The sequence below is a fragment of the Meleagris gallopavo genome, chromosome 23 (genome assembly GCF_000146605.3).
Source record: "Meleagris gallopavo isolate NT-WF06-2002-E0010 breed Aviagen turkey brand Nicholas breeding stock chromosome 23, Turkey_5.1, whole genome shotgun sequence".
In the NCBI taxonomy this organism is placed as follows: Eukaryota; Metazoa; Chordata; class Aves; order Galliformes; family Phasianidae; genus Meleagris; species Meleagris gallopavo.
In genome coordinates, this window is record NC_015033.2 from 3,174,771 (window position 1) to 3,199,563 (window position 24,793).

The 24,793-nt window shown below is 40.9% G+C and overlaps 1 protein-coding gene across 1 annotated transcript; it reads left to right on the top strand.

Moving 5' to 3' along the window:
• Positions 1–6: 6 nt before the first annotated feature.
• Positions 7–22,392, top strand: SSU72 (SSU72 homolog, RNA polymerase II CTD phosphatase). Its single transcript, XM_003212229.2, has 5 exons — positions 7–126; positions 6,008–6,151; positions 19,139–19,278; positions 20,234–20,352; positions 21,366–22,392. Exons 1-5 carry the CDS (start codon positions 47–49, stop codon positions 21,465–21,467), a joined length of 585 nt encoding a protein of 194 aa, XP_003212277.2. The 5' UTR covers positions 7–46; the 3' UTR covers positions 21,468–22,392.
• Positions 22,393–24,793: the final 2,401 nt, after the last annotated feature.

The window sequence follows — 24,793 nt, forward strand, 5'->3', positions numbered from 1 at the left end:
GGCTTGGGAGCCGCGGGGAACGAGCTGGGCTCTTCCCTGCGCCGCCATGCCTTCTTCGCCGCTCCGTGTGGCCGTGGTGTGCTCGAGCAACCAGAACCGCAGCATGGAGGCACACAATATCCTCAGGTAACAGGCCCTGCACGAACGCCTCCTTCAGGCCGGGGGCGGCGAGGCCTGGCCCGTCGCTGGGCCCCGCCGTCAGCCTCCCGGGCCTTGTCGGCCGCCTTCAGTCGCGAGTTATCCCTCGGCACCGCATCAGGGCCTCCGATCGGGGCTTCGGGGCCTTCCTCAGGCTCTGGGGGCAGCGAGGAGCCGGCTGCGGCTTAAGGCCGTGCTCGGGGCCTGCGCCAGACCCCTCTGGCCCACAGTCTGGGGACTCCGTTCTTGTTTGTTTCCTCTTTTCTCCGGCCCCTCCTCCAGGTGGGTTCGCTGGAGCAGCCCCAGCGATGGGGCCCGCACCTGCCAGCGGATCGTCGGACCCAGAGCTGCCAAACTTGAGCTGGTGCAATGGACGGGCACGGAACAGCTTCTGTATCTCGGCATCGTGAAGTTTAATTGCGTTCCCCCTCCCCCCATATGTATGAAGTCTGGAGCTACAGTAGATACTGAAAGGGAGTGTTTGCCCTTTGCAGGAAAACTGCATGAAGTATTTGATTCAGGACGTTGGTCGTCTGAGATAGTGAGAGTTTGTTTATTTAGCACGAAGACGACTTTTAGGTTGGCTGAGTTCAAAAGGGGGAGATGGGAGGCAAGTGATGATGGGTGGGTGGACCAACAAGAGAGACCTGATCTGCCAGAAACTGTTTCTGAACCTTTCCTGTTCAGCAACACAGGGACACGATAAAGGCCTTTTCTTTTCTTTATTAAAGATATGCCAAGTTAGCATTCACATAAGGTGCCTATTACTAGCGCAGTCACTCAAGCAATGAAGTGTAAATTATGTGGTACGTTTATAACTATGGAAGGAATAAATAATGGAAATACCTGGTCTGACAGCCATTTTACTGTGAGCATATGATGCTGTGAGTGCATATGCTTGTATCAGATGTTACTTGAAGCAGTTCAGTGAAAACACAACGTGACCAAAATGTGTTTTGATGAGTAATGGGGAAGGGGTGGTGGTTTTTCTGTTGATTATCTTCTAACTGTATTGTCTGAACTGAATATTAACCAAAAACTGGGTCCTCAAGGTGCAGGAGAGTTAATTTTTAATATCGAGCCTTTTTATTCCTCTGTTTTTACAGAAGAAATAAGTCCCTTCCATTGTGACTGATAATCTTCTGGCAAATACTGCAGGGAAATGCTTTTTGGAAGCATCTTCTCCTTTAAGATTGTAATTAGGAAAAATAAAATGTCATTTTGTAGAGGCTCATGAGCAGTAACATATCACATAATTAGGATTAGCAAGAAAAGCATAAAGGGCAAAACAGCTGAACTGCTGATCCTGTTCTGAAGAAACAATTAGTCTTGCTTTGAGAACAGTCATTTGCCTTTAAACCTCAGAAAAAAAGTTTGCATTGTCTCCAAGTCAGTCTCTTGTATGTAAGGCAGTCTCTCAATGTTGCTGTGTGTTGCACTGCACTTCTGAGAAAGCACGTGATTAAAAGAGGAAGAACAGTTGGAAGAGTATTTTAAAACAAAGGAGGTTTGTTATTGTAACTTCAAGGTAATTTGTGGGGGAATTAGGAAACTTTAAAGAACACAAATACAGAAGAACCACAGGTGACTAAAAACGAAGTTTGGAGTCCAGCCTTCAGTGTTGGCCTGTGGTCTTACAGAACTATTCTACATGTTCTTTTTTTTTTTTTTAATATTTATGCTAGGTAATGTACCACAAAGAATATTTTTTGAGGTGTTCATCATGGTCGGTAAGTCTGACCTACATTGTTGCAAACATCTAGAAGGATTCAGAACTAACTTCTCTAGTCCGTTCAGTGTATTCATGAATTACATGTCTTCTTTCAGTCACATTTTTGGGGTAAAAGTTATTGTCCTTATTCCAATATTCAATTTGTAGAGAAAAAACATCTGTATCAATCTGTAAGGTGAGCTGTAAGGCCTGCCTAATGCTTACTAAAACTTGAGCCTACCAGTTTGGCACTTCCTCTTACAGCAGAAAAAATCTCTCAGAAATGTGTGCGCATCCTGCTGTTCTCTCATTGGGCTCAACAGAACCCATATGATTAGGTTACATACTTTGTACACTTCAGCAGTTTAACTTTGTTCTTTTTTTAGCAACCTACCATATAATAAGATTTATTTTTTTTTTTAATATAAACTTAGTGTCCTCCTAAGCTGCAGTGATTCATCCCAGAGGGTTTGCCATATCCTTGGCTTCTCAAATTGAATTTTGTGTTCATCCTTACTGTACTAAATATCTCTGTGCTATAGCTTGTGCCTTTGGAAGACAAATGTCTTTATGTACCTTTGTCACACTGAATAATCCACCAATTTCACGGGTAATCTTGGTTCAGCCCAAGTTCCCATTTGCTTGGTAGTATTCCCTTTTTTTTTTATTTAATGCAGACCAGCTTTTAAACATTTTATTGTTCTAATCTTTCAACAGACGTCTTTAAAGTCAATGCAGTTACCATCAGCACTGGTTAACATTGAGACATTAAAACAGAGCTGAGAGGCAAAACAGTAAGGGCTATGCAGGGAGATGGAATCCTTCCTTAAAAGCTGTCAAACTGGATTTCAGTGTATAACCAATCCATAGTTCGGATCTACTCATCCTGTGTGTTTTGCTTTTACAGATAGGACTTGTGCTTGACTCTTTTGCCCTGCAAAATACACAGGCTTAGACCGTGATTCTCCTAACACTGAAGAGGAGGGTAGAAGGGTTACACTTAGCTGCAGGCCTTGTTACACAACTTGTGCATTTCTGTTTGTGTATATTAGGTTGCACAGAGTTGGCCTTGAAAAGGAAATCATCGTTTCAGGCTCCTCAGCATATAGTAGGTGCTCTGGTAGCTTTGTAGTTGCAGGGTTTTATGGCATAGATATCCTGTCTCTGTCTCCAAGCTTCAGTTTCTCTGTTATTCTGGTAGTGGAAGCTGGTAGGATATTTGTATGCATTAAGTTACAAATATGCTCCTCTTATTTTTGGGGAACTAAGTGCCTTAAGAACTTAAGGGTATGAGTGTGAAATATCTCAGTTTCAGCCCCAGTAGCCCGAACTTAAATTTCATGTTAGTGATATGATTTATGGTTCAGCATTTTCCAAGGAAAAGAGCGTGAGTTACACCCTTGCAGTGTAGTTAGGGAGGTCAGTCATAGCTCCTTTACTGAAACCTGTCAGCAGCTAAGTGCTGCCAAATGGGTTTTGGAACTTGCGTCATTTAATTCAAGGAGTCTTGAATTGCCTCGTTAAATCCTTCAGAGGGAGGAAGTGCTTTAACACAGCGCTTTAATTTGACAGCTTATCACTGATCAGTAAAGTACATGTTACAGTACAGCAAGTTGTTGATGTTTTCAAGATTTTTGTAATCAAAATCAGTTAACAGTGCTTCCATTCCTGCTGTGTAATAGTGTGGTTTTTATTTCTTTTAATTGCTTGAATGGCACAAAGTATTTTTGAAGTGATTTAGGAGGAGGACCCTTGCTAATTATTCTCCTTCTGGTAAAACTGAATAAAGTCATTATTTTTTGTTTTTTTCCTTGGTAGTTTTGCTAGCCCAAAACCAAATGCTAGATATATGTTGTATTCTAGAAGGTAATCATTGTTAAAAGACTGAGCAACAGAAGAATAAATACTTGATGATTCACTAAACTAGATCTGTCCAGCTGCTCAACAAAAGCAGACTGTTGAGTAATGTGTCAGCGCAGGCAGTGTCATCCTGTCCCCCTCCCCCTGTGTTGCAAGAAGTATGTTGAAACATGCTCCAAATATTTCATAATAGTCCACTTAATGCATAACTAATGTAAAAGCTGTATGCTGGCAAATGCCAGTGACATAGCATGAAGTTATTCCAGGTGAGGTGTGCATTCCACCTCTCAGTGTTGAGCTGCATGCGTTAGATGCTTGAAACTGCAGTGAAGATTTGCTTTGATTGATAAGAGATGATGTGAACTTCAGGAGCACTTCTGGCAATTGGAGATGAGCTTCTTAATGTGTGTGACCAAAGTAGACCTATTTCAGAGCTTAATATTAAAGGAAAAATTAGTAGGAAAGAAGACTGCAGATTTCCTAATCTCTTTTTACACTTCATTCTCTGTGTTTGGTGTCTGTTACTTCACTGAAATTGGAGGTGTGATCCTTGAAATGCCAGAGGTTAAGCCATGGTCTTGACCTGTTTTAGAAGTCTAAAGCCAAATGTTTCAGCCTTCTGGCCAGTAGTGACAATGTTCTGCCATGTAATTTTCTCCATGGGACCGTATAGAACAACCTCATCTGGATTATCCAAGAAAATAGTAGTTCTGCTTAATATGAATGTGGTTTGTTTAGGTGTATTTAGGTTAACTGGCAGAAAAACAAAACACAACATTATGGCATTATCTCCAAGACGGGCAGATTCCTGGTTCTTTTTGTTAAATTTTAGATATTAAACATGTAGGTCTTCATAAGAATGGAATGAAGCTTTTCCTGGCTTAGCCAAGAGTTCTAGGTGCAAGCTAGCAGAATATCTGTTCCACTTTTGTAAGGTAATTACACAGTGTGTTTCTTGGTCAACTTTAGAGAGGCACCAGATACTGAAATGTTTGTAGGAAGCCAATTAAGTTATAGTAGAGGTTTGGCAAAAGAGAGAAATACAATGGCTAACTCAGCAACTTTAGCAGAGTAGGTAAATATTTACCATTTCCTAATGTTTATTTCTTATTGCCCAAAATTGAGTAGAGTTCATGTGTTGCCAATCTAAAATATCTGAAAGCACACACAAAAATTAAAAGGTGAGACAGTGTATACATTAATTCTGAGAAAAAATACTGCAAAATGAAGTCACTGTTTTAGAAATGGTGTGCAAGTCTTGAATGTACCTGCAAGGAAATGCATGTCTTGGGTCTCTGCCCCCAAGATTTCCCAGTAACTAAAAAGAACTTTCTTAAGCAAGACTTGTGTATTGAATCTCATGATGCAGATAACATCTTCTAGTGAAGTAGAACAATACTGTGTCTGGAAAAACAAACTTGCATATAGAATTGGAGTAAGTAAATAACCAAAAAGTTATCTTAGAAACCCTGACTCCCTCTTTTTTTCTTTAATTGGTTATTGACTTGTTTTTCCTTTCAAGAACCGATGAATTTTTGCACTGATTCTGTGCTACAGTAGTGGAATGTGCTTGGATCCCTTTTCTCAGCTATAAAACCAATCAGCAGGTTAGAGGGAAAACCTCCATGAGTTGGGAGTTTATTTCCTGTACACTAAAGCAGTACACCTCAATCCCATGCAGATGATCTTCCTCCATGTTTAGATGATGAAGTTCAGAAAGAGAATAAAAGAGATGTTTGTTGGGGTGGGTATGTCTGGAGATAACTGACTTCTCTATCAGCTGAATCACAAGTCTTTCAAAGAATGGTTGGTAACCTCTCGGAGCTGAGTGCTAGCTGCTTTGCTAAAAATCTTCAAATGTATGAAGGCTTTGTTTCTTCTGGCTATAATCCTTCAGGAATGTTTGGTTTGTTTTTTTTTGTTTGTTTTTTTTTTGGTCACTGTTCATGGCCCTGTATCTCTGTTTTAATGTGTGTTTTTTAAGGGGAGAAAAAGACACAAAAAACTTAGAAATCATTGAGTTGTTCCTATTAGCATTTTTTATTTTGGACAAAGATGGGTTTCAGGTAACATTTGTAAGTTACCTTAAATTCTGTACAAAGTGAAACTGAGATGGGGTTTTTGTGTGCACTGCTTCTCTTCAGACTTCTGCCACTATTCTGAATCCAAGAACGTTGTAAACATAGTTGTAAATGTTGAAATATATTTGGACTATTGATTGTACTTTGATTGTACCTTAGTGTTTAAAATCCATCCAGTCTAATTAATGCTTCCCTCCCCTCCCTCACTGTCTTTCAGCAAACGAGGATTCAGCGTCCGATCCTTTGGAACAGGAACTCACGTGAAACTGCCAGGACCAGCACCAGACAAACCAAATGTTTATGATTTCAAAACAACATATGATCAGATGTACAATGATCTGCTTAGGAAAGACAAAGAACTGTATCCCTATGGCATGGCCTTAATAGGGACTAATACGGTACCTTTAAAAAAAAAAAAAAAAAAAAAAAAATCCAATATGGTTCTCCTCAAAAGGTGTAATTCATTATTTGGCATTATGCATTAGGAATATATAGTTACTTAACTGACAAGCTTAAAATGTTTTAAGTTCATAGGAGGTTTTTTACAAAGGGCCTCTAATGCTCCCTTCTAAATTGAGTTACAATGTACTGATTCAGAACTCTTTTGTAGCATGTTAACATGTTTACCTCTTGGAGGAAAGCACACTGATCCTGTCACAGGTTGTCCATTACCTCCACAGCACTGTGGATCATACTTCCCCAGTGCAGAGACTGTTCCTGATAACGGTCATGCCAAGAGCTGCTGCCTCAAGATTAAAATAGTATTTAGTTCAAACTGACAGGTAAGGTTTACAATATACTTTCTGTGGGAGAGAAGATACTTTTCATTAAAGAACTCACTGTTCTCAACAAGAGCTACTTGATATGATCTATGCACCAAAAAATTCCTACAGTATATTTTAAAGAATGGACATAGGAAAGCACAGTAACATACTCAGTCCTGGGGAGCAGAGGGGGTCAGGGTTATGCACACTACTTAGCTTGATTTTAAAAATTCTGTTTTATTTTATTTTATTTTTAATGAAGAAAGCCCATGTGATTATTTTGCACAATCAGGACACTTGTTCTAGGTACTCTTCTTTTTTTTCCTCTCTCAACAAGGGAGCTGTTTGGGTTTTTTTTAAATTACTTTTTAAATATGAAAGAGAGAACTTGCCTAAGAAAGACTATCCATACACTGAATTTCTGCTGGAAAAATAGAACCTTCAGAAATCCCTGTTTAAAAAAGGCTGGGCTGTTTGGTAAAGCTGTACAGCACTGTGAGTACTGTTTATACATTGGAATATCTTTCTCCATAGAGTTCTACACAAATTGTGTCCATTGCAGGGGATATTGGTTCTGTAATACTTACTTAATGGCTCTTTTTTCAAGAAATACTTTCTTAAATGTCCTTTTTTTTTCCCCAAATAACAGGAATAATAATCATTTTTAAATGCAGGGCATAGTCTTAATGCATCACGTGTATAATATGCATTTTTTGTATCCCTCTGCTGATACAAGGAAAATCTTACAAACACATCTTACTGAGGTATGCCATATCTTGATTAAAAATTAATTGTTTCAAAAGAAAATTACCTGAATTGAGCCATAATTTTTATCAGCACCTCATTGCATTCTTTGCTGCTGCTGCACTGAATGTCTGAATATGGCATTGCTTTAAGAAAACCAGTCTTGTCTCCTCCATTCAGCACATTTTGGAGTTGCCATGTTTGTTCTGCTCCATGCTGGAGATGATGACTGTGTTCCCCAGCATTACAACTAAAACTTTTCTGAAGAGAAAAGGAAGCAAGTTTAAATAACAACCATTGAAAGAGGGCATAAACAATTCCCTCTGTATCTTTGCATATTTATCAGATGCTAAAATATGAAGCTTTCAGAGTGAAGGCAGTCAGTGCAGGAAGCAAATGCACTTCCAAATGTGGATTTTGAGGGGGTAAAGACATCCATAATAACCCAGACGAGGCACATTCTTGTCGTAGAGCTGTGGAGTAGTTTTTTTGTGAAAGTATCATGTGGGTTCTCAGTTAAGGTAGATTTTTGTTAGCACTGGATCATAGGGATGAGAGGTTTGCACACATAGGCTATGGTAGGTGGGGAGGGCCTGCTCTTCTGAAGGGCTTGGAATGATATGGGAAAAGTAATGTGTTGTTCCTAGGGTTTAGTTCACCCTGTTCCCCAACCTGCCATGTCTTTTGAAATGGTATGTCTGTGTCAGCTTGTTCCCATATTCCAGTGATGGGGCACAAATTTGAGTGTTGCCTCATCTGGGATTGATTTCCTTCCTCCAGTTCTGTAGGCCAACAGGGATCCAAAGCATTAAGGACACCAGGAGCTCAGTGAAATTGTGGCTGCAAGGGACTTGGCACATTCCCTGTTGACCAGCCAAGGAAATGGCCCCTTGTTTCAGAATGCTCTAGTCTCAACCAGGAATGAGCTTTGCAGTGCTGGACATCAATCAGAGGGAAGTTTTTTGAAAAAAAAAAAGTGTAAGAGTGAATAAAGATCACTGGAACTCTTATTAGTCACTTGAGGAAAGGAGGGAGAGCAGAACTCTCAAAAACACACTGTAGAGAGTAAAAGTACCTTCACTTTTGTTAATGAGTCAGACCTGGAGCACAAGCTTGCATACCTAGAAGGCAAGGCACGTGCTGAATTTCAGGAGTGTGGGATAAGGGATTAATGGAGCCAGGCATATGTGTTCAGTTGAGTAGGTGGTTGATTTATATATAGATAGAACGGAAGCAGTCCAGAATATTTTAAGATGTGGCAGTTGAACCTTACAGTTAAAGTAAGTGTTCAGTTCTACCATTGCATCTTAAGAACATTAGATTTAAAATTCCTGTGCCCCAGGAAGGGGGGCTGCAGCAGACCTGTGTAAAGCTGTTCTGAGTGTAGTTTTTGAGTGCTTAATACTCTCATTTTTGGGAAAAGAGTGAAGGGTGCTGCTACTAATCTGTAGGAAGTACCAGTGTCTGGGGTACACGTGTAGGTTTATGCATGGGTAGTGTTGTGCTGCCTTGTATTTGCTTGTGTAACTGGACATCTCAAAGATAGGCCAGTGTGATTACTTGCCATTACAGCTCTGGGAAGGGATTTTAGAACTTATGTGATGGTGACTAGAAAGGCAAAAGAAAAATGGAGAGAAATTGGTGAGCCTTACCATCAAGGGAAAGTAGGAGGATGAAACTTTCCAAAAGCCAGAATAAACATGCAACAACAATTACTTTTATGCCCAGGAGTAGGAACCATTCAAATGAGAACTTGATCAAAATTTGGCAGCAGCAGCTCCTGGGGCCTTTATTAGTATTGACTAACTCCATGATTGACTGTTTTTTTGTTTTTTTTTCTTTTTCATAGTACTAAGAAGAAATGCAATTATTTTCAAGTATATATATATATTAATATTGTCAGGATTTCTAGGCAGCTTGCCTGATGTGACCTGTTCCTCTTTCCCATTTTTTTCTAATGTCCTCTTTTAATTTAACCAACTCCCTGACTGTAGATAGAATTCCACTTCTGTCTCCATTGTTATGCAATACCAAATCAGGAGGGGATTTAAAAAAAGAAAAAGAACAACGACAACAAAAAAGTGAGCAAACCAAACACATACTTGGAAAAATGTTGGGAATTAAGGACAAAAGCTGGTTTGGTGCTTCTCAGTCAAAGACATGATTCTTTTCTGACCCCAAAATTCAGAACCGTTAGTATTACAGGTGAATGGAATGTAGATTTTTCTCTTTGAACTCTATATTTTACCAGGATGGCCATACAGTATTTCTTGTGCTATTGCTGATGCTGAGTTTTCTTTGATTTATAGTAGCCTTCCCATTCATAACATGTGGAAACATTTTCTGTTGTCATATGCAAACTGCTTTACCAGCAAATATTTGTAACATTGTAGACTCCACTTAGCTGACCCTTAACCCTGGTTTATTCTGCAGTCTTCTGCCTGCTTTGCCCTTTGCTGTCTCAACTGTTAAGGTGCATTGTAGTAGAACATCAGTGGAAGAAAATGTGGGGGCTCTGAAGCAAGCACAGGCAATTCCAGAACTGGGGAAAAATCAGAAAAAAATCTGAAGCGGGTTCAAGTATGCATGAGATTTTCACAGGGAGCAACTGAAGAAAACTGGAATCTCTATTTCCTGCTGGACTATGATGAATACCAGTGGAATTGTGTTACTGAACTAATTGGTGCTGCTGTAGAACTGTACAGGTGTAGGATTCCGTGCCTTTCCCAAAACGTTCAGTTCTCCAGTGCCTGTGAAGAGAAATAAGCACAGTGGAAGAGGACTGTGTCTAGCTGAGAAGAGAGCATCCAAGAGTGGTGAGGATATAGCAAGGAATAATTTTTCTCTCTGCAGAGTGGTAATGAAGGGCAGTGCTTTAAAACTACAGTCGTAGTCAGACGTTGCTGCATTAGGCTTTTCTGGCAAAAATATAATCTGCATTCCTCTCTTGGAGTCGAGTGTAATGCTGTCTGAGTACTGGAAGCCAGATTTTTGGGAAGGTTTTCTCTGTACTCCCCTCATATCAGTACTGGAAGGAGGGAGTTAGTTTCTCATGCAGATTATTACAGTTCTATTGAAAGTTATTTGGCATCAGTCACAGAATTGCTGAGCTAACTGTTGTAGTCCTGCGTGCGCAGTGTGGGTGTGTTGCTGGGGTCTGTTCAGAGAAATAAATTGCTGAGTGGACCAAGGTCATAGCACCTTACAGATAAATGGGCTGTCTTTCTCTGTTCAGTCTACTTAAATTGAGAAGTAAAATTGAAAGGATAGTGTCTTACTTAAGACACCTGATGAACAAAAGATCTGTAAGTATGTACTAGTCCCGGATTACTCTGCCACCTTTTCTGAGTCAGTTGTAGCATGTTGTGCTCAGGAGAATGGTAGCCTGTTTGTTACAGCCTTAGTCTTAGTCCTTTAGAATTACTCAATTCATGTAGCCAGGTTTTAGAGAATTCTTGCTCTTGAAATGATCAGTTTGCTCCAACACATCTTAATGCTGGAGTAAGCTGAGATGGAGAAGCTAGTTAGTAAGGAGTAGCTTTATTCTACTTTCTTAGCCTAGTAAGTAAGAGAACAGCTGTAAGACTTCTGATAAAGTTTATTGAAAACATAAAGCAGATTTTTTTTTTTCTGCACTGCAAATCTGGACTTTTATTTTCTGGGGCTTTAGTATCAGAGAATATCTTGAGTCTCACTGCTTGGCTGTGTTTTCCCAATTGATACTTTTCTGCCCTTTTCAGTATACATCTGTGACTTTGACTAATTCAGACTCACGTAGTTTAAACCCACTCTTCCTGGAGTAACTTGTCCTGTCTCATCTTCAGGCACTTTTTTACCATTGGTCCAGACAGATGATCTTAGTGATTTTTCCAAGCTTTATGATTCCGTGACCTTTTTCTGGCATTAGATAACCATTTTCCTCTTTTATTCAACTCCTTCTCTGAAGAGACTGACAATTACATTATGGTTAATTTGTTGTTTTTCTGCAGTTACTTTGTATTTTTTTTTCCTGCTCCGTTCCTCTCTGAACTACTCAAGAGCTCCTTTGGAAGTCTGGGAAACCTCTATGTTTTTATTCATTTTGGCTGATGGCTGTCTATTCGATTATTTGATAAAGAAGTAATTGAATTAGTCAATTACTGTTTGATTTGATTTGTTTTCCTCTTTCAGTTTGTTAAACATCATACAGCCCAACCTTGCTCTCTGAGTCAGGAGACTCACACAGTCTTGTCTGCAGGACAGCCTCTACTGGAAGAAATTGAAGGCGAACTCCTGGCTATTAGGCAGTGCTGAGTAGCCAATGCACTTGAAGTTGATGCTCTTTTGTACCCACAGTGGTTTCATATCCCTCTTGCACCCTGAAAACCAAGCATAGTCTTGGTTTTTAACCCTGTAAATAATATTGCAATTTACATGATACATGGTTATAAAACAGAGGATGTCCCAGGAAGTTCTGAATTTATTCGCATTGTAATAGAGCTCAAATTAATGTCTGCTTTTTCCAGAATTAGAAATAGATGATATAGGAAATAGATGATTATAGTGTAGCAGTACCAGGAATAAGATCTTTTTCTTTGAAATGAAAAAGACCATACCACTTTGCTTCTTACTTTTCTTATTAACAGAGCAAGTAGAACCAGATTATAGCAGCCATAGGAAGTTTTTGATGAAAACAAAAGGTGCGGCACAGAGTGGTGAAGGCAGCAGTGATTTTGTTCTTGTACAGTATTTCATCAGAACCAGTTTCAGTTCTTACTACTTGAGTTATCACTTGCTGAAAGATCTGGGGCTTCTACTCTGTAAATTTTAGTTCTCTTAACTTTTTATTTTTATTTTTAGTGTGTTTGTAGCTAAATTGTTTTTGCCAGCCACACTGTTTATGCTTCGTTATCTTGTAGTGAAGAGACATGATACTGGTATCCGAATATTCATGGACTAAGATGATGGCTGTACTGGTATTGATGGGGGAGAGCTGCTGGAAGAGAAGTTACGAATATTTTCCTCTAAAACACTTGCCAGTTTTATTTTGAATACCATTTATTCATTGCAGAAAGTTTTACCACTTGAAACTCTAGAATGCATAATAATTGAGCAATAATTGATGATATTTCTGGATCAATGAACCTACCTAATATATGGAGAATTTATATTGGACCACTTTCCTGGAGGCTGTGCAAAGCAACCGTGAGTTGCTTAGTGGGGAAAGAAACCACTGCATGGACACACAGGAGGACTAGTGAGCTCTGCAGAGCATCTGCGTCGTGCTTGTTGAGGCCATGTAGCTCACTCTTGAGGATTCCTTTTTTTGAGAGTAACTTACTCGAATTCCACTCCAGGTAAGCTCTTCATGCATGTATTTCTCTTTTGTTTTCATTTGTTTTTCTTTCTGAATTTGGATCTGATGAACAGTTGTCAGCTGCTGTTCTGAACTGACATTCCAGTGGTCAGTGGAGCAGCTGCTGGATCTCTGTATGACTGAAGCCACTGCAGACTTCTCTGGATGCGGTGCAGTGTAAGGCTCATTTTCTTTCTTACACATCTTTCAGAGTACTTTAATACTCTTAGTGAACTGGAGAGTAAGGTTGAGGTTGGAGTGTTTAAACTGGATTTGAACAATCTGCTGAGAGGTGTGTTTTTGCAAATCTATACACTTCTGACCATCTGCTGAGTTCCAATCCTTTTTTCTTCACAGAGGATCTTAAGATGAAAACAACTTTCCATAAAATCTCAGGCATTTCAAAGGAAGCCATTTTTGGCATTTCCTAGCTTAGCTTCTGAAGAGACTGCTGTTAATTTTGGTTTCATCCACATTAAAAAGGAAATATATGAAATAATGTAAACAACAAATTATTTCCTCTACCTTTAAAGTTCCAGGACATGATAGAAACTACGGACACCTTTGTAACTAAAGGTACAGACTACTTTGAGCATTTTGCTTTGCAGAGTTCTCTGCTAAAATTAGTGTGTGGAGTTAAGAAGCACATCCTTCTGTACTTCAGAATCCTGCTTGTAGTAGTGTGCTCAGGAATGCTTGCTGCAGAACTCATCCTGCATATCTTGCTCAGCATAGTGTTCTTAAAAGTAGTCCTGCTGTCTTTATCAGTTGTGTCTTGGCTTTCCTGAATACGTGAAATATATGAAATAGCTTAATTTACGTAAATTTGGTAATGCTTTTGTTTCACCTGGTATGAATTCCAGCTCTTCGTTCTACTTAGCTAAAAATAAACTTTGAATTGTACTGTACAAAGCAGTACAGTGATGTAAATCAATTTGAGAAAAGTTGTTGCAGACCCTGTTTCTCTCAGGTATTCACCAGAATGACTCATTTCTCTCACAAACCTTGTCTGTGCAGGTATTTCCAAGTGTTTTCCCCCTGCATCCACCTGCTCCTCTCGTGACACTTGCTGCTCATCTTTTGGAGCTTGGCATTAGTTTCTAAACCTGAGGAGCATCCAAAAGCAATGTGTGTTACTTAAGCACCCTCTTCTGTTTCCCCCTGCTTGCCTCCTGGTCCTGATTTTGACTTCTTTATCCCTTTGTTACACATCCACGTCACCTTGTGGCTCTATTAGTAGTTGAAGGTACCTTGCTGAGATGGCAAACCATTTTTTAGGTTCTAGCAATTGAAATCAAACTCCACTTGGAATGCTGGTTGGATGCTGTGCGTAATCAGGTGTTTGACTGTGCCATCAAACATACCACATCTTTGAAGTCAGGTCTGCCTTTGATATTCTTGTTCTGATAGTCCCTTCAGTATGTCCGTCATACCTCTCCTTCACACTTTGGATTTTATCCTTGCTTCCTTTCTTTTTCCCCTTTGAAAGCTTATTTCTGCCCAGTTTCAACCTCAGATACAGTTTCATCTGTTCAGAGCTGGCAAGTCACTGTCTGGTACTCTAGGCTAAACTAAGGTCTTAGTTCTCCCAGAGATGTGTGGGCACATAGCCCTCAGCTTCAGGGCTCAGCCAGACTTGAGGAAATCAGCACAGCCAGCATGTTATTACTGGACTAGGTTCTGGTGGTTATGGACCAGCTGCTGTGAGCTTGCTCAGCAGGATTTTATCTGTGCAACTTAGAAACGTTGACCTTTGAAATGTCACTTGCTTTTCATTGCTTACTCATTTCTCTGCAAGTTGTTAATGTGGGCACAAACATTATCAGAAATATTTAACCCAAATTAGAATTTTTTTTTATATTTTGGGATGTCATTTTCAGTTTTTGGACTGTGCGTTGCGCAGTACCACAAAAGGCTTATGAGCAAACTCTCATTTGTACTAAAAATGCTGTTTCCTTGCCAAATGAAAGGCAGTTCATGTTCCAGATACAGAATGTAGACAGTTCTTGCAGCAATAATCACAGCTGCCTGGAAAGCAGAAATGGTAGTGCAGGTGCCCTTTTATTCCCTGTAAAAGAAAGTGATTCTGCAGGTGGAAGAAGGTTGGGTAAGTCGTTCTCTCTGTAAGCATTTTGCCAAGCAGGGTGAACGGTAACTCTCCTTCTTAACACAGATTTTAATAAATAAATTAAGTTGATATGGGAAAGACCTGCAACTGCCATTCATGCTAGTGTGTTTGAGACTTCTGCTCTCCTGCTATTCTTCAGAAAGAAGAATTGCAGTTTTTGAGGATGATGACAGCTGCACGAAAGTGAATAATCGACATGTCAGATTTGTTGGAAGATGTAGAAGCTTTGGCTGTCAGCCATTACTTCAGAGATAGTTTTTCCTGAGAAGTGTATATGCATTTTATCAAATGGAATTTACCTAGTTATGTTTAATAGATTGATCTCTATTTTAGTTGACTAATTACACACTCCAAAGTTTTCAGGTTACGCTACTGATGGGCTTCTTTATCAGCTTTTTCTAGAAGTTAACAATGAAACTTATTGATACTTTAGTCATCAATGGGTTGTTTTTTTTTGTTTGTTTGTTTGTTTTTTAATCCAAAGATACTTAACTTAAGGCACTGTATTGGTTTTCTCTTCTAAGGTTAGTCATCTGCAGGCTAGGTGTCTTGATATGACCTTGTTGGCTGCCCTCATACCAAGGGGAAGAAAGGGATGTTTTGGATCATGTTTTGTTTTTTTTATTATGGAGGGTGGGAGAATTTAAACAAGGTAGCTAGGCAGCAGATAAACTGGATTTTTTTTCACTGACTGTCAAGGAAGACTTTCCTCAGTGAACTGGGATGTAGACATCCACTTGGAACCTTCGAAACCTGCATGGTTGGATTCCTCTGAACTTCCTCTTAAGGTATGGAAAATACTTCTGAAAATACATTGTTCACATGCAATGAATGCCACGATAAAATTCAGCCCTATTCAGCAACAGTGAGAAACCTAAGTCTTAAAACTCAGCATCATATCTTGAAACATTTTAGTGTAAAGATCAGCATCATATCTTGAAACATCTTAGTGTAAAGAAGTGGGCATTAAATTTTGTTTTGTTGTTTGCATTTCTTACGTGGTGCTGCTTGGTATGCAGGTGATATTTTAGAGTTCAGAGATAGACATTGCTTATAAACATGCGACTTAGGTGGTCTGAGATGGTGATCATTCCTGTCTGTCCTTCTCTGAATGTCAGGCTATGAGGCTGAACTATTGAAATTTCCCTGCTGAGTTAATAGAGCATTCTTATTCCAGCTGGATGCTGAGCTCCACAGAGCAACAGCTTAATGGCTGCATCCATCTTTGATTTAGTCCTTCCTATTTTTCTGAATTTCTCAGTTGGAATATTGGGGTTTTGTTTTACCTCAAAACTGAGTTGTTAAGTTGGAGGCTTCATCATCATAGATGCTGGGGGAAAAAAAAATCCAGTAATAATTAGACTCATTAAAGTTGATAGCTACTCTTAATTCTTATCACTCTGAGAAAAGCAGCAGCAGTCTTGCACTCTGGCAGACACTGAACATGTCTTCTGCTGCGTAGTATAGCTCTTTCAGCCTTTGTCTGATCTTGGGATTTATCTAAGCCTCCTGTTCTTTTCTTCGCTAATCTGTTGCTTTTTTTTTTTGTCAATCTCAAGTAGGAACTATCTAAACGTAACCCATAATAATTTCTGTGCAGTCTAGTTGCTTTCTGTACCCTGTATTTTGCGATGTTTTGTGCTCTAACAAAAGTATTTGTTTTTATTTAATGCAAATAAAACTCATTTTTTGCATAACATTCTATAAGCTTGTTTGGTGGTTTAAAAAAAGCTCAATTTACAGGCAGTACTTCCTTGTAATCTTGTCTTATTTCTCAGGTTTGTTTCCTCTTAGTGTCCTCTTGTGGTTTTATTTGGGAAGTGTATTTGACATAAAACATTGATGGCTGGAAGTGATGGGAGGTCCGACACGGGGTTAGGTGTGGCATGTAGATGGCTCTTCATATTTGAGAAGGGAAGGGAGTTCTTGGTTATGAAAAGTCAGATCTGATGCATTAGGTTATTTTAGCGCAGGTGATGTACTGCTCTTTCAGATGCTGACAGTCCACTTTAATGTATCAGGGAGATTAATCTCAGTATGTAGATCTTAAGGGAATATACCATCTTTTATTCAGGATCAACTCTCTTTCAAGTACTGTCTACCCTTCAGAAAAAGTTTGTGTCACCTTCCTACTTAGTTCTGCTGTTCGGTGCGAAGAAGAGAATGCCTTGACTCCCTTTGATTCTTCGTGGATAGACAAAAACTTCTAAAAACAATTTTATTTTCCCAAAAAATAGTTAGCTTCCCAAATGGAGCTTGGAATAACTTGCTACCAAAGATGGCTGCGCAGAGGAATGAGTATGTTGTTCACATGCAGAGATGGGGAGATAACACTGATGTTTGAATCACCGTGAACGAGACATAATGTGCTGACGTTTACCTGAGCTCATGACAAGAATGAAGCTGAGTTACGATTATGCATTGAAAACAGTCAGATCAGGTCCCCCTGCCTGCTGAAATGATGCTGTGCTGTTAGTTTTCTTTTTTTTTTTTTTTCCCGGTGAAAACAGACTTCAGATCACCAAAAATGAAAGTGTCATGAATCTTAACTGCTTATTTCAATCTCCTTATATAGGCAGATGGGCCCTTTTGGGAGGAGAAGTAGCTGTAAGTTGGCAGTGGAAAAGTCGACTGTGTGAAGCAGAAAGCTTGGCTGTGTGGGTTTTCTGGATATGCGTAATTCTGTCTCCATGCTCAGGAAAGCTAGGGAACAGATGCCAACAAAATCTTATCCTAGAAATGGAAAAAAAAAAAGAACTGAGATAAGTGTGTAGGATATTGTGGGTTTTTTTCCCCCTCTGACGGCATGATGTAGAAATTGGGATTAGAGAAACCCAGAAAGGGCTCACGGCCAAACTCTGGTCAGAGCAATGGAGTCAGATGTTGACAAGTATTCTGAAAATGACTGTTCATTTTCATGCTTTGTACATAACCAGACATCTCTAGTAGTTGCACTGATGTGTTTTTTTTCCAAGGAGACTTACAGAGGTGCTGTGAGGAAGCTGTGGGTGCTGGTGTACAAGAGCTGTTTGATTTAGCTTGAGGCTATAGAGCACAATTCCTTAGTTATACAGGATGAAGTCTTTTGGGAAACAAGAAGGGTAGAAGGCTTGGGAGTGACCCGAAGAAAGGAAATGCAGCAGAAGTTGATTCCCTGATAGAGATTTGACGATACATACTTGTGAGAAAGCATCACTGAATTTGTAATTCAAAGCAGATTTTTTTCTTTAGTCAAGTAGTTAGTGGGATGCTGTAGATACATAAGAGAGCTGAACATTTTTTCCATATAAAGTAGTCGCTTACTGGGTATGAGGATGACTTTAATTTTTAATATTGTTCAAAAACTTGAGAGGATTTAGTGCTTTTGGAGGCTGTTTGTTTGCAAGCTGTTGAAGAACGTCCTGAAGTATGTAACTTAGCAGGTATGGATCTGGCTGCCTTGGGCACTAGGACTTGGAGGGCAGCTGCAGGAAGGTGAACAGTATGTAGTCTTTTGCTACAAAAGATCAGGAGTGATCTCTGAGGGAGGGGTGAGAGGGTAGGGGGAAGATGCCTATTAAGTATGCAACCTTTTAAAAGGAAAATAAACCAAGATAATTTCTTGCATACATATCACTAATGATGGATATATTATATATATATTTCTGCAGAATCCTTCTGTTATCTCAAGAAATCATAAACTGTTATCCTTAATGCTATTTTAATTTAGAAATGTGTGCTTGAATGGCTGAAAATATCTGGTACTTCAGAGCAAGGAAGAGATGCATCAGTTTCCAGATTTCTTTAGTTCAGACCTTCCTTGGTATTTATAATCAACCCATAACATTTTGTCTTTGGAGAGTTTTAGTGAACTGAGCAGATGTATGTGACAGTCAGCTCTGGTGTGCCCCAAATGAAACTGCATATCCCAGAAAGCTAAGAAGGTGGGGATTATGTGTATGGGGATTAGTGAATGCTGTCTGAAAGAGGAGTATGGAGCGTCATCTTCAGCCTCAAGGCTGTGGTGGTGGGCCATGACTCAAGCTATTGCAGGGCATTCCATTAACAAATGAGTAAGTCTGTGCTCTAAGCATTATGGATATAAGAACAGTTGCCCAAGGAAAGGAGTCCTGAAGAACAGAGATCTAATGAGGGCCTCTTAAAGCTGCCTCTACCATTGCACGAAGGACAAGACCGACAGTGTCTAAAACCCAGTGGTTGTATGAATTATCTGTGTTGGGGTCGTGCTTCCACTTTTAGGAATCTGTTTAATGGTCATTAATTAAGGGGGAAAAAAAGAAGCATTTTAAGGATACCGTGATTTTTAACTTGTATTCGTTATTTGCTCAAAAACGTGACTTTTCTTAAAGTAAAGGTACTTAACTCAAGCAACTTCAGATACACACAGAATGGGATTTTACATATGTTGGACAGAAATAAGAGAATCAAGCCACGACCGGAGAGATTCCAGAACTGCAAAGACGTTTTTGATTTGATCCTAACGTGTGAAGAAAGAGTCTATGATCAAGTAGTAGAAGGTAAGGACCCTGAGCTGATAAACTGAGTTAACTTTGAGTGCTTGTCTCCCTTGAACCCCTGCCAGCATCCTTCACAAGTCTGGGAACATCTGCTCTGGTGGCTTTGCTGGAGCACCAACGTGGAGAAGTGCTCACAAACCATTGGACATGGATGGCATGTGCCAGGGAAGCAGCAACTGGAAATGCTGGATGCAGTCTGGAGTTTGGGATGCTCTTTACATTCAAAGGCCACCCAGCTACATCAGTATTGTACACGCAGTGGCTGTTGCCTGTCTTTTCAGTCCTTGTTGACCATATTGCGATGAGTGTAGAGCACGAAACATTTGTGCTTCTTTAAGCTGAGCAATTAAGTGTTCTGAGTGCTTCAATGTAGTATTTGAGATGTATTGGTAAGTTGTATGGGGGAAAGTGCCCTGGGATTGTATGGGTGGATCTCCAGTTAAGATCAGCGTCTCAAATGGAAAGCAGCTGTTCTATGGGAGTGTTCTGAGTTAGCATAGGAGGTGAAGAGCAGCCACTTGCCAACCTCCCATGTTATGATAATGCTCTTTGTAACTGACCAGTGGAAGGAAGAAATCTAAAGAGCCAGTTGGAAGCGCCTGATATGCAAGGCGGCGCCTCAAAATGGCGGCGCTTCAAAATGGCAGCATCTCAAAAATGGTGGCTCTTCAAAATGGCGGCACCTCAAAATGGCAGCCTCAGCAAGCACTGCTATGCTGCACAGGGTTAGCAGAGAAACTGGGAACTTGAACTGTCAGGATCCTTCCACAATCTAAATTCTTTGATTTCCCAAATCTACCTCTTTTGAAATAAGACTGTGTTGTTGTTTGTTTTTGTTTTTTCTTATATATAAATATAAAAAAAAGCTAAATAAACCATTTTCTTATGAATACTGTGTAAAGCTCGATTTCATTCCACCCAACATTTTGCTGATGTGTGTTTTGTTTTCAATTAGACTTAAATTCCAGAGAGCAAGAGACATGTCAGCCAGTGCATGTGATCAATGTGGACATTCAGGATAACCATGAGGAGGCAACGCTGGGTGCCTTCCTTATCTGTGAGCTCTGCCAGTGTGTAAGTAGAGAGGGCTCATTGCCTTGGGTTCGTGTGACCCCACTGACTGCACAGGGGTTGGGGTTTGTTCAGTATTCCTTAAAAGTGCTGCACATTGCAGAAATGAAGTGAAATTCGTGTCAAGAGACCTAACTTACCAAATCATTGCAGTTATTTTTGGAGCTGTTGGGCAAGCAGATGAATTGCAATGGAGCTGATGATTTCTGAAGTGAACAGTGTGTGTGTTCAAGCCACAAAAAGCAGCATCTCAGAGCACTGTACTTGTTGGGCCCATGTTCACAACATTTGTTTATGGCTAAAATGTCTGTTTCTGAGACAGTTGTAACATGTGGGATTTAAACATCAGAGCTGCATTCTGAATCACTGTATGCTTGAAAAGCATCCTGTGTAGGTGTGTTTCATAGTACCACCCTGTTGTGTGTATGATGTGGAAAACCTGGTGCCTCCTGTCTTCCACCTTCGATGTTCTTGGCCCTGCCTCTTGGAATAAGGCTGGAAACAGTTGATGCAACTAACAAGAGAACAAAGGCTGTGTTTCACAACATGCAAGCCCACTTACCTATTCCAGTGTGGCAACACACTTTTTTTTTTTACTCCTGCCTCTGTGATCTATTCTGGCCTCAAATGCTTGCATCCTTTCCAGATCCAAAAATCCTAAGAGAATCCAAGGGACTTGAAATTTTAGCCATCTGTTCAGTGTGCTTGTAGCTGTTGTGAAGCTTCCATTTGTTACCTAGTGAGGATGGATGTTGCCTACTCAACAAAGGGCTCATTCAGTGCCAGCTCAGTGGGTTGGAGAAGGAAGGTTGTGCAGATGAACACGATGCAGAGTACATGTGGGTTTGGGAATGTTGGGAATCTCATTAAAGCACCCAGTGCTGCACAGTTGGGTACTGCATGCTGATTTAGGTTTCACAGTAAGCCAAAAACGTTGAGTCGTTACCGTTCTCTTAACTGCATTGTATCCTTGGAGCCTGGTTAATTAGTGTTGGTTTTTTTTTTTTCTCGTTTAGATACAGCACACAGAAGACATGGAAAATGAAATAGATGAGCTGTTACAGGAATTTGAAGAGAAAAGTGGAAGGACTTTTCTTCATACTGTCTGCTTTTATTAAAGCACATCTGTCTCCTAGGCCTTAATACAGATGAGAGAAGCATGTGTTTAAAGTTCTGATTATACTGTATTTTCCTGGAAAATGAATATTGATTTTTTTGTTTTGTTTTGTTCAAGGCTCCTCTTCAGTGGTTGTTTTTGTTTCAGGTATTCTGTCACAGGCAGGCAGAGATACCATTTGAATTGTACATATGCAAAGTATGCACAAAGGCCACCTATTTAAAAATGAAAATCAAGATTTCCTTTAAATCCTACTTCAATTGTTACGAGTAGGCTTTTAATTATAAAGAGAGTATTTCTTGAATATAAGTTTATAATGTATTTTTCCAGCTTACAAATTTATTTTATTTCAGTTGTGCTTTCTTTTTTTTATTATTTTAATATGACAGAATGGCTGAACTATGTGAAGATATGAATGGAACGATGACAAATGAGTTATCTGTATATTATTAGATATAAGATTGGAAGCATCCAATAAAAATGAAAAACCTGCCAGTTTGTCTGTTTCTGAAATAGAAGCCAAGCAAGTTGTGACTGCTCTGTAAGGTCCTGATGGGAGCTGGAAGAGCTGCTCTGCCCCTGATTTGGAGGTGCTGGGTGTTTGGGCACATTCCTTTGGTAGTTGATCCTGTGTTGAACCCAACTGAACTGCTTTCTCCACGTGAATTAGGGCACCTCCACTAAATCTTTTTCGGGTCTTAATTGCTTTTGAATGACTGTATGTGAGACTGAAATATAAGGGTGGAACTGTAACTGTAGCTGTCAGGGCCCAATTGTATATATGTCTTCTATAAGGAAGAAGGGGAGAAACTGCAACCTCCACTGTTAATAGAAATGGTTTGAAGCTTTGTTAACTGAAATGTCTTTTGAATGGAAATATTCTCTGCACATACAGCAATAATAAACGTGTTTGTCACAGCCTGCAATCCAGATGCTGAGTATGTACGTACGAGCAGAGCGAAAGCTCTTTGTGCAAACTGGTAGGAATTAAAAGCACCAACTTAAAAGTGAAAAGAGACCGAATTATAGGCATCCCCAACGTGAATGGTTAATCACTGTTGCTTAAAGGCAAGAGGAGATCTTAAAAGCTGTTTTGTTAAAGGAAGCCGTGAAGGATTTGGAGCAAGTGAAGCCTCTGTGCTCTTTAGTGCTTTGAGAAGTGGAGACAACTTAAATGTGCCAGAAGTGAAGTGGCACGAAATGGAGCTTGGGTTCCTGGCTTCACGCCTGCCTTCTCTCTGCCCTCTGACAGCTCAAGGGAATGGCTTAGTGCTTTGTAAAGATGCTGATTTCCCTGAGCCTGAAGCCAGTCTGGGGCCTGGCTCTGATTTTTAGGGTGATGTTACTCTTTGAAGTTGCTCGTCTCAATGTCTGTTGATCCCAAAGGGATCCTGGGCATCCTTGCCCATCCCTTTCAGCCACCCTATGCAAAAGCCACAACCTGCTGGCTCGCTCAGCGTGCTGGCCAGTGCCCAAATGGGTCAGAGCATCGTGCACAGGGTGCAGGAATGTTTTGTATCCCTCAAACACTCACACTGCTTTTCTTAGCTGTAGAAAAAAAAAAAAGGAAAAATCCTGCAGAGAATGAAGAGGTCAGAATGCTTTGGGATGGGGAGTTCGAGCAGCAGCTCCCATACGGTGTGCAGGGTGGGTTTGTATGGGTTTGTCCTGTCCTGGTTTGTTTCAGGAGGCTCTCTGAAGGATTTCGTTCAGCCTCCTCTGCTTTTCTGCTCTGTTGTCTGATGCCACAGCTTGTTGCCATGGGGATCCATACAGCCCGGGGAGGAGAAGGGTTCTGTAGGGACTGAACTGCTTCAGTTGATCCCTTTAAAGATGTATTTCAAGCAAGCATGGTGCTGAGTGTCTGGAGCAGAGTTCGCTGTGCAGCATCAGGACTAAAGCCTTTGCTCTTTATTTCTGTGTCTGGAAATGTTTTCTATTTTCAGCTGAACTCATTCAATACAGAGCTCTTTGGGTCGTGCCTGCTGGGCACAATGCACTTCTTTGGTTTGGTTGATAGGAGATTTCTACTATGAAAGAGAGCTTTCAGCTCTGCTCTGCTTTCCCATTGGGTCAGAACTGGATGATCTTTAAGGTCCCATCCAACCCAAGCCATTTTTATGAGTCGATTCTGCTTTTCTTTCACACAGGTGATGTTGCTGGGCTCTGTGTGGTGCAGGACAGCCCTTCCTCAGCCCTCAGTGCTGCTGGATGCACCAAGCTGAGGATCAGTGATTTACAGCCCAGTCAACGTGTTGCTAGGAAGACTATCCAGCTCCAACTTTTATTTCTATTGCACGTGGGAACTTAGGTGAAAATGCTGGGAAAACAAGTGCTGGGACCAGCATGGGAGCACTGAAAGGAGTGGGAATGCCTGGAGTCTCATCTCCCACTGCTGGATGCTGAGCCTTGGGAAACTGTACCACAGGTGGGAGCAAAGCTGGGTGTAATGGGATCCGTGCATGGAGAGCCTGGCTTAGCAAATGCTTCACATGTGTGGTTTCATTAAAAAAAAAAATATAATAATAAATCATCTGCAATGCAATCTGTGCTCTAATTTGAGGGCACCGTTTAGTGATTTTAATTGTGTGACAGTATTTTGGTATTTCCAATACCCAGTAGTAGGTTAATGACTGTTCCTTGAAGAATGGAGTTTATATAACACAAGTCATTACATAAGGAGGCTGATCGTGGCCTGAGGAGCTGAAGGAAAACAAAAGATGCAAGAATGCAAACCCTCAAAGCAGCAAACGGTGTCGGTGGCCCCGAGTGCCAACAAGGTGATGATAACCTTGAGTGATGCGCTGTGACTGCTGCCGGGCTGTGTGACCTGCCCATCCCTATCGCATGGTTTAATGGCACGACAGACCAACCCAAACAAAAGTTGTTACCTGTTCACCGAGCTATTTTTTTGCAGGATGAACCCAAACGTGGCCCACAACTCGACGATGCAAAAACCATGAGAGAATCCAGAGCACGATCGGATCGTGGGCTCGAGAGATGCCAGGACGTGCGACTTCGTGGCATTTCTGCTCTCCCGCATCGTCGCGGGGTGGGAATGCGGAGATGCGGGGCCGGGCCGGGACCCCCGCGGCTGCGGGGCGGCAGGGAGAGCATCGGGACCGCGTTCGGGCCGGGATCGGAGCGAGGAAGACCCGGGAGGGAGGAAGGGCGGGGTGGGGATGGTGCGGGACTGGAAATGCGGCCAAGCGCCGCTGCCGGGGCTCCGCTCGGGAAAACCGTGCGGCTGCCAGGTGGGGGGAAGCCCGGCAAGGGCAGGTCCGCAGCGCTGCCGCTCGAGATGAGCCGCTCCCGGAGCAGCGCGTC

What these genes read in the sequence shown, in the direction of transcription:
- SSU72 (XM_003212229.2), top strand. Translation starts at nt 47, where the DNA reads ATGCCTTCTTCGCCGCTCCGTGTGGCCGTGGTGTGCTCGAGCAACCAG. An exon ending in CTTAGGAAAGACAAAGAACT is followed by an intron (nt 6,152 to 19,138) that starts GTATCCCTATGG and finishes AAGCAACTTCAG; the next exon opens with ATACACACAGAATGGGATTT. An exon ending in CTATGATCAAGTAGTAGAAG is followed by an intron (nt 19,279 to 20,233) that starts GTAAGGACCCTG and finishes GTTTTCAATTAG; the next exon opens with ACTTAAATTCCAGAGAGCAA.